Raw genomic sequence first — 10,148 nt, 5'->3', positions numbered from 1 at the left:
TGGCCGTCCTCCACTCCCATCGACCAGGGAGCAGAGGATGCTGCCGGGAATGGCCTGGAATCGTCGTCCGAGCCCGAGGACGGGATCCCGCTTTGGCCGGAGTGGGAAGAGCGGGGAGAGGGAGGTGCCCAGTCCTTAACTCTGTCCACGTGGATGAGCATCTCATATTCGGTTGTGGCTGGTGGCGGAGCAACCCTCCTGTCGGGCGGGGAGAAGCCCTCCATCTCTTCGACGCGGCCAGCCCCCCTGGGCAGCACCCCGAGCGTGTGCCTGGTGGGGATGTTGGCGACGTCGTTCGTCCAAACCTAGCAGGCAAAGGTTTTGGTGTGGCCGCGCTCGAGCGTCCTACTGTCGAGGTGGTCCACCCTAACTCTCTTCCCGAGGATCTCCTCCGCCCCGTCGACGGACCAGAACTGCATCGGCAACCCCTCGATGACGACGTGGACGTGCAGCAACAGGGCGTCGAACGACGCGTGGTCGTGCTCGTGCCAGGAGGCGATGGAGAAGGAGGCGCCGTCCACCCTGATAGTGCCACGGCGACACACCGTCCTTCACGACAAGCTCAGATATGGAAGTGCCTGTGACAGGGCCAATGCTTCTGGCCAACGCAGCAGAGGGGGTCCCGCTGTGTCCAGCGTCAGTAGAGAAAATAGTATAAAACTAATTACATTTTAGGGTTACAAAAAATTATCTGTTTTCTTAATTTTTTACTAGCAAAATGACCCGTGCGTTGCAACGGGAGAAAAAAAAACATAATCTTCAATGATGATGACCACATTATGTTCACACATCATCGCTTAATTTTAAAATTTTATGCACAAATGAATAAAATGTTTCTTCTTTTAAATTTATTCACAAGTTAAAGCAATCTTTACATTATCAAAAAAAAAATCTTGGTAACTCAAAGGATTATTCTTAATTTCAAGATTATTTTTTAGAAAACATACAATAATAATCCGATCCATCCAACAGTTAATTCTTCAAAAATCACACGGGTATATTTTCACAAAGACTTCGAAGCATTAATATTTAACTACATACATTAGATGTTTCATTAACAATTTACAAATATGAGAACAATTTTAAAATCAATAACATCTTTTACAATTTACAAACATTTACTAAAAATTGTGAATATTTTTTATATTTCAAACGGGTTTAAATATTTTCTTTTGAATTGACGACCAATTCTAGAAAAGATAAACATAATTTTTGATGTTGCAGGATTTTACTTTAAATTCACAAATATTTTTGAAACGCATGAAGTTTTTCTGAATAAACAAACATTTTTATAAGTCAATAATATATTTATTAAATTCACGGACATTGTTTTGGAATTTGCAAAAAAAATTATAAAAATCTAGCGCCTTTTTTGAATCCACAAACATTTTATGTTTTCGTCAACATTTTAATTCAAAGTTCCTATTTCTTAATATGCAAATGCTTTTGTATTTTTTTTACAAATATGAGGACAATTTTAAAATCCAGAACAATTTTTTACAATTTACAAACATTTACTAAAAATCGTGAATATTTTTTATATTTCAAACGGGTTTAAATATTGTTCTTTTGAATTGGCGACCAATTGTAGAAAAGATGAACATAATTTTTGATGTTGGAGGATTTACTTTAAATTCATAAACATTTTTGAAACGCATTAAGTTTTTCTGAATAAAAAAACATTCTTATAAGTCATTAATATATTTATCAAATTCACGGACATTGTTTTGGAATTTGCAAAAAAAAAATCCGGCGCATTTTTTGAATCCACAAACATTTTACGTTTTCGTCAACATTTTAATTCAAAATTCCTATTTTTTAATATGCAAATGCTTTTGTAATTTCTAAATTATTTAAATTAGAAGTAAACAAAAATGGAATGGAAAAAATTAAATAAAAAATAAACTATCAAAACAGACATTAGCTATTTTCAAAATTTTAGGACATTTTTTAAATGCATTAACATGTTTTGAATTAGAAATCATTTTGTTAAATGCTTTTAATAATTTTTAATACATGGAGTTTGATTTGAAATCATGGACTTTTCTTATTTTACAAACATTTTTTCAAACTTGCAAACATTTTATTATATATGCGAGCATTTTTGACAAAAATTCCGAGCAATTTTTCAAGTCACAAACATTTTATTTTTTAAAATACGTTGATTTAAAATTTTAAGCTTATTAAAAGTTTAAAGGTTATTTGAAGTTCTAAATTATTTAAAATAGAAAAATAAAATGGAACTGAAGATAAATAAATAAACGGAACTAAAAAAACTGGCGCCTTCGCATGGGCCAGCCCATACGGTGTGCTGGATATTCTCTCACGGTGCAGAGCGTAATATAAGAGTTTTTACATGGGCCGGCCCAGTCCGAGATTTTTCGCAGTGTGAAACATTTTCTATTACTTACCGGTGGCATGATGGGTAATTTATGCAAACTTTAGGGGCAATTTTCATGACGTACCACAGAAGCAATAGGTGCTTTATTAATAGGTAAAGAAAAGGCCATCATAAAATTGGTTGACGGTCCAAAACTCTAATGATTATGTGAATTGCAATTGATCTAATTTATGACAGGTCGAACACGCTCCTAAATAAACCATTAGTTAGTTGTTTGTTTGACCGTTAACTTGCGTTTAGGTCTCGTATGTCAATTCTTTATTTTTCCCTTTTCTATCTTCTCTCCCTCTCTTTACCTTATATATCCTCCCAATAGGACAGACCAAGGCCGGTGTGTGGACCTCGCCTCACGCCAGCAGGAGGACCTCGCCCCGGCCTAACCTTCAGCACGACCGCTGTGGCAGCGCGCAATGCTACTGCTTCTTGCCACCGCGAGTAACCGTCGCCGATATCTCCGCATTCAGCTTGTCATGTGTAAGATCGATAGAAGAGGTCTCTAGACGGGAGTGAATAAATTACTTGTATAAATTAAAATCTTAGTCTTTTTTCAATTTTAAAGGTTGACAGATTTTAACGATTCTTACAATCTAGTGCACCATACACATGCTAGTCAACAAATATGGCAGCGGAAAGTAAAGACATTGCACATGTAGTAGGGAGTAGAGTTTAAAAAGATCAAACGCAAAGAAGTTGACACGGTGATTTTTGGCATGGTTCCGATAGATGGTGCTATCGTACGTCCATGTTAGTGGAGACTTCAACCCGTAAAGGGTAACGGCTGCGAGAGTCCACGTAGGGCTCCACCCACAAGGGGTCCATGAAGAAGCGGACTTGTCATTTCATCATGGTTTCCGTCCACACAGGACTAGCCTCACTCACGATAGATCTTCACGAACGTAGAAGCAACTTGAAGAGGCTAGAGATCAAGTTTCAAATCGTTGTATTGGAATCTCTTGATCTCAACATATGAGTAGGTGACTCTCTCTCAAAAAATATGGTTCTGACAAGTGTAAGTGTGTTCTTAGTACTTTCCCTACGAATGAGAGGAGATGGAGGGGTATATATATGCATCCCCCAAAATCCAGTCGTTACAACATTATTGCCTAACTCGATGACACCGAAAAAAATCTCGGTAGTACCGAGTTGCACTAAATGTGACAACTTTTGAATTCTCAGTGAGACCAATATATAAATCTCGATGGTACCGATACAATGACCTAGACCCGTTTGCATATCTTGGTGAGACCGCTTTTAAACTCAGAAATTTCGATTCTTGAAATCTTCTTAACAGAAAGTTGGTCACAGAATCTCGGTGGCATCAATGTGAAAGTGGGTGGTACCCAGATGGTAGGGTTTGGTATATGATCTGTCAAGTGTAAAATCGATAGGGCTGAGTGAAAATAGTTGGTGACTGATCTTCGTGGTTTGTCTTTGGACAACGATATCTTTTTGGAGAATTTTTTTTTTGAAAGATCCGGCGATGGCCGGCTTGTATTAAAATAGCAGGAAGCACATGGAGAAGAAATATATCAAAGGGTGGGGGTGATCAATGGATCAAGGATGTAAGAGGAAGAACAACAAAAAAGAGGGATGAGGTAGCTAGTAGACTCTCATGGTGGTTTCCCAAAAGGGTGCTCTAAATGTACTGCGCCTGCGTCGCGCCACAGTCTAAGGGTTCTGTTGATTTCCTCCTTGATGTCTTGGACTTGCCCTTCTTGTTTCTGAAAGTAAATTCGTTTCTCTCCTTCCAGATCGCAGCAAGAATTAGGATGACCATTTTTTTATCGCCTTGCTATGCTCTGCCGGTGCATTGCTTATCATTTTGGATATGATAGCTGCTGACTTGCTGCTGCACGACCAATTGCTTGAGTGGAGAGAACTGCAACCGACATACACTGCCGCCTGCGACCACACTGCTATTGCTATCGAGCATTGCCAGAACAAGTGCACTGATGACTCAAGGTTTCTCAGGCACAGTTGGCAGAAATAGTTGTTTGCCCATCATCTTCTTTTTGGAGAATGACTGAGTATTTCTGGTGGCTATCTCTAAGCACATGAGCAACCAATTCATCATAATATCTCACCTCCTTTAAATAGTATTGACTTTTGTATGAACTCAAAGTAATTTCTTGCAAATGTAAAATGTAGAGTCTTCTTGCTTGAAGCTTGACTCAATCCTATTTCTTTCCTTGCATCAAGGAATTTCTTCTCACAATCCTTTGGCTAATGCTCTTTCTGAACTATACCTGAAATATACTAGATAAAAATGTTAGTCAAAACCAATATATTTTGTCATGAACTATAAAAATCACCAAAAAGCATATCTACTTTCACCGTGACTCCTTGCCCAGCTTCCTCGCCTCCCGTCTGCCTAGTCTGATGGCCGCCGCATCATGGATGCTCGACCATGGCTACTTGTCGCAGACGCACCATGCCACCGCTGCTACTTGTCGCCGCAGCAACACCCGTCTGCTCAGCGCCGCGCCATGGGGAGGCTTGCGCCGCTGCCTGCTTACTCAGCCTGCACCAAAGCGAGTCCCATGCGAGCAGCACCACGGGGAGCCCCGGCGAACACCACCACGGGTGGCTCCGGCGCCTAGCAGCCCGGGCGGGATAGCACCATCAAGGAGAGCCCTGGTGGCCAGCAGCTCGGATGGGTGAGCAACCCACGGGCTGGCTCAAGCGGCCAGCAGCCCGGGCAGCGCCAGATGCGAGCAGCTGTTGCTTGTCGTCGGCCAGAGTAATGTCGACAGACCAACACATCGGCTCCGGTGACGAACTCGTCGGCAAGGACCCGATTGCTTTTTGTAATTTTTTACAAGGACCTGATTGCTTTTTAAAAATATAACAGAGATTTTGATTGCTTTAAAAAAATATTTGGCACCCACTGTCATAACATGTCAACGGTCAACCGAAATGTTTAAACCTAACGATTAACCTGACAAATGGGCCCGAACTATCATAGTCTAGCTTAAAACTTAACTGCTCAACCATTAAGGCCCTGTTTGTTTTAAAAGTCTGAGGATTTTTTTAGTTCTAACCAAAAAGTTCTAGTCCCTATTCATTTGTTTTCATGGGTTAAACAGAGACTAGAAATTATTAAATGACATATAAAAAGATCATGTTACCCCTAGTAATGTAGTACAAGTTATTAAATGACATGCTAAAAGTAGGAGCATTATTGAAAAAGGTGCCAAAAAGGTTAAAAAGACCTTTTCATAGGACTTCTTTTTTTAGTCTCAAATACCACATTTTAGTCCCTAAAAGTTCCTCCTATTTGTTTCACATGGGACTAAAAGGGACTTTTTTAGTCTCTATACCAAAAAGTTCCTTGAAACAAACACCCCCTAAAGTTTTTGAAACAGTTCCTCACTTTTATGACAGTTTTCTGAAAAGAATAATAAAAAACATATAGTTTTTCATAGCCCTAACCTATAATGTGATAGTATTTTACTATTATTTCTGTTAGGACTATCTGCCCTGAATGGCGACTTCGAATCATCTAGAGGCACGAGATCAACTGCCTAGTCAATGTGCACCACATAGTTGAACCGTAACAGGGTAAGAGCCTCTACACATGGAACTTACAAAAAACTGACCCTCAAAAGTTCGTGGACGCATTGACTGACCGGGCACCCCTAAAAAAAAAACTGTATTCAGACATTTTATATTAAATTTCTTAAATCCATACGAAAGCATGCAAACATATAAACCTACGTATTACGTACTACTCTTCATCGAGGATTTCGATGATCTTCGTGCCCTCCGGCAAATAGATGTGCGAGAGCTGCAGCCCCGCCTCCTCCGACATCTCTGCTGCGGCCCCCTCCGACACCTCCGGCTGCTCCGTCGCGGCTTCCTCCGCCGCTATGTCCGCCTCCGCCTGCCTCTGTCGGATGAGCCGGCGGTTGGCCTCCACCTCAGCCTTATCCCGGATGGAATACAGGATGGCATGCTGCTCCATCATCTCGTCAGCTTGGGCGACAACGAACTCCGCCTCCGTCATGTTCAAGCCCGTAGCATGGATCTCCGGGTCGTCGTCCTCCTCTGGCTCGTCCTCATCCATGGCCTCCGACACCTCCTCCTTCATTTTCAACAAGTCCGGAGGAAGACACGCAGTGATGCGGGCGGCTCACCGAGACTGGATCTTCGCCTCGATCTACATTCGGCGCTCGAGCGTGAGCTGAGCATAGGTGGTGATCCTACGGCGGACCATACCGAAGCCGAAGAACGGGTAAAGGAGGCGGATGGGCTCAAGTGACAGCGAAGGAAGGAAGGAGCTGGATGTACTAGGGCTAGGGGGTGACGGTCGGCTTAAATAGATGGCTATGACCTCGGACGGGGAGCCGGAGCGACGCCTTGCGGCGTTCACACCGCGGCGACGGTCAAGATGCCGGTCGAAACTTCAGGTTTTCAGGCAAGTCCGCATGAGGCCCTGCCGTCAGGCCGACGTGCCCGAATTTCCTTATATCCACTCTATATTTGCGTTGGATACGAGGGATGCCGGTCAGTCCAGGTGTTTCGGGACTGTTTTAGTCCGGGTGTTTCAGGACTGTTTAAGAGGCCGGCTGAAACAATTTTGTGTAATCAGTCAGTGACTGGACAGCCTGCACGATGGTTTAAGACGGATATGAAGGGTCTAGCTGTAGATGCTCTAAGGTCTCTGAATCCCCGGGGAACCACGAGTCGCCGGTGTCGAAACCAGAGGTCAAGATCAAGGAAGATGCCCGGACACCTGGATGCTGGAGGAGGTACACACCGGAACGAGTGAGTTTGTTAGTCTAGATCTTGGCTGACCCATGCAAGGCTAGAACTCGAGCTATCAATAAAGATTTTAACCACGTCTTTAAGATTAGACTACCCACAGAGTGCTATTTGGCCCTCAAGCTCCCGCTAGACATGGCTACACTACACTCTCCAATCCAGAAGCACTAACAGAAACATAATGTGGGACCAAGCCCCAGTATCTTGACTCGAGAATCCAATGAATTTCAAACTTTCGGAATTCGCAACTCCCGGTTGCATCCTATGACCAGAGGGAAATCAGATGGAGACGATCAGATCCAAATATGCATTGCCAAGATGTATAGACTGAAGCAACAGAAGGCAACTAATACAATACAAACTTATCACTGCACTGGACCGATTTGTCTTAATTAGTGTGGCATTAGTCTTGGAACATAACATCACTCACTTGTTTGAGCTTTCTAGTGCAGTCTCCAAGAGATGCTCGATCCTGTATTTCATCACAGGCTGCCCGGATCTCGTCCTCTTGAACATCTTCTCCCTAAGCTCCTTTCGCTTCGCTTCAGATTTCTCTCGCTCCTCCTTCTTTGCCTGTATCATCGCATCCCGCTCCTTCTTTGCCTTCTCGTCCTCTACACGTTTCTTCTCGTACTCCACATTCAAGCTTTGTGAAGTGCGCTTCTTCCTCTTATCATGTGGTTTTGGCACATCCGTTGCATCAGCACCTCCTTCCTGTAAATGTGAATTGCATCAAGACACAAAAACTACCTGTACACTTGTAGGACAAACAAGATAAGTGGCCTTGTCCTCTAAAAGTTATTCACGTTTTCATTATCAAAAATAAAGGAATGTGTAAGCCCATCACAACTTCCCTATCCACTTTGGTCAAATTATCGCTTCAAATATAAAACAGCCTCGGTGGTTGGTACCGAGGAGAATTACCTCAAGGGTTGGAAATTGTGGAGGACAGTTTGACTGATTTTGGTGCTTCTTCGACTTCTTGTACTTGCTAATCAATTTAGCATTCCTGTAGAACTCCTTCTGCTTCTCTGTAAATGAGCGTAATGATTAATACCAAATCAGTTCTTCTAATAACTTGGAACATGACTGCAATATAAAGCAGATAACAAAGCAGAACATATCATAAAGGAATATGATGTGAAATGGACAAAACAAAAATCTTTCATAAACAGGTAAAAAATTACATGTCCAGTAACAGAAACAGCTCTTGTATTAAGCAGCAACCACCAGCGTGAATTCAAACATGTTTAAGCACACTATATGATTTCCGCTATCAAGTAACGGAAACTCATTTTGAGTACTTGCCAACTTGAATATGAATGATTGTGGTAGTAAACTTTCCATGAGAATATTGTTCACCAGAACAAAAACTTAGCTGAGGATACTGTTCTAGTAAGGTTAATACATCTTCAAGTCTGAACGACTTCTTCTTTCTCCAATTTCATCAATGTTTCTGAATCATGCAGTTGAACCCCGAATGAACATCTCCCCCAGCGCCCTCAAATTACGATGAGCTTTCATCAAAATTCATGGTCAAACTGGGCTAAGTGAGCACATATAGCAAACCAAGGGGACAAAATGAGAAGATTCTGGTCCTATGCTCGGAGTCCTAAAACAACAAATTTACTCCTAATTCCAACAGGGTAACTACGAAATTACTAGTCAGCATTCAAAATTAATCAAAGCCCTCAAGCATTTGGGGGCAAGCAAGACAAAAAATCTTATCCAGCAATCCAGCAGAGGAAACAACTTGGCGCAAAATTATAGCAAAATATTACACGCAACAGAGAGACAGGTGAGGTCGCGTGCGGTTCCTGCACCCGCGTCAGGGCACAAAGGCAGGAGTTACTCACTGATGAGTGCCGGGTTGTAGCCGGTGTTCCTGGACTTGGCGTTGGCGAAGGCCGCGAGAGAGAGCGCCCCGCCGCTGCCTCCCAGCCGCTGCTCGTTCCGCTTCTTACCGCCCCACATCCCCTTCCCTTTCTTGAACCCTCCTCCTCCGCTGCTGCCCGCCGCCGCCGCGTCATCGCGTGGTGGCGGCCGTTTCATGGTGGGTGACAGTGGTGGTGGTGAGCTGGTGGCTCGTGTGCTCGTTCAAAACCTAGGGTTTCGATCCAGCCAGGAACCGAACTGCCCAGGGGAGGAAGAAGAAGAAAACTTTGCCAAAGGTATATCCCAGTGCCTTTGGCCTGGCTCCAGTAACCTATCCGGCCCGTTATGCTTTTTTATGTTTTCTATTTGTGCGGAAGTACTCTTCTACATCCGAGCTCAAATGAATCCGGATGAACAGTAAAGTCGAAAAATGTATAAAGATATATGAAATTTTTTACAGAAAACTTTGTCAAATGTTTCAATAGCTTGCAAAATTTCAATACAAAATAATATTTTTTGAAGTCATAGCAAAAGAAAAAATAAAATTAATTGGTGCAAAAACATCACGTCCCTATTTGTCGATAATTCAAGCCTTCTCCCAGGCTCATCAGCTTCCGTTGACGAAAAATTGAAAATAAATACTAAAACAGTTTAAATTTTTTTAATTATTTTTTATGTGGTAGATAATTTGATGTGTGAGGTCCTTTTTAAATTTCAACTTATTTCAATATCTGAGGAGCTCTCAGCAAAAAAAAGTCGGGTCAGAATAGTTCGTGAACACTTAGCCTTTTTTATAGACTCCGATTTGTCTTTTTTGCTGAGATCTGGTCAGATGTCTAAATAAGTTGAAATTTGAAGCGGACCTGATGCATTAAATTATCTAACGCATAAAAAATTAGATTTTTTTCAGTTTTTCTAAATGTTTTTTGATGTTTTTCATGAGTGGGCGTATAAATGAACTCGGGAGCAGAAACACCGCTTCCCCTATTTGTGATCTTTTTTGAAAATTTATTTGTGATATTTGATTCAATGGTCAGGACTCTCCTATAAGGCGCTTACGGAAACGGAAAACACTATTCATCGGTTAAGGAAAACCCTTTTCGAATGA

General features: G+C 42.2%; 1 protein-coding gene across 1 annotated transcript; it reads right to left on the bottom strand.

Annotated features, from left to right (window-relative positions):
- Positions 1-7,451: 7,451 nt before the first annotated feature.
- Positions 7,452-9,319, bottom strand: LOC123396863 (rRNA-processing protein FYV7). The gene is made up of 3 exons (XM_045091656.1): positions 9,022-9,319; positions 8,090-8,196; positions 7,452-7,879 (listed from the first exon to the last, which is right to left on the bottom strand). The coding sequence occupies exons 1-3, from the start codon at positions 9,215-9,217 to the stop codon at positions 7,592-7,594; spliced, it is 591 nt and encodes a 196-aa protein (XP_044947591.1). The 5' UTR covers positions 9,218-9,319; the 3' UTR covers positions 7,452-7,591.
- Between the last annotated feature and the right edge of the window lie 829 nt (positions 9,320-10,148).

Source organism: Hordeum vulgare, chromosome 5H (genome assembly GCF_904849725.1).
Source record: "Hordeum vulgare subsp. vulgare chromosome 5H, MorexV3_pseudomolecules_assembly, whole genome shotgun sequence".
NCBI classification, from domain to species: Eukaryota; Viridiplantae; Streptophyta; class Magnoliopsida; order Poales; family Poaceae; genus Hordeum; species Hordeum vulgare.
Note: the sequence above shows the minus strand (reverse complement) of the source record. Positions and strands in the feature narration are given on the sequence as shown.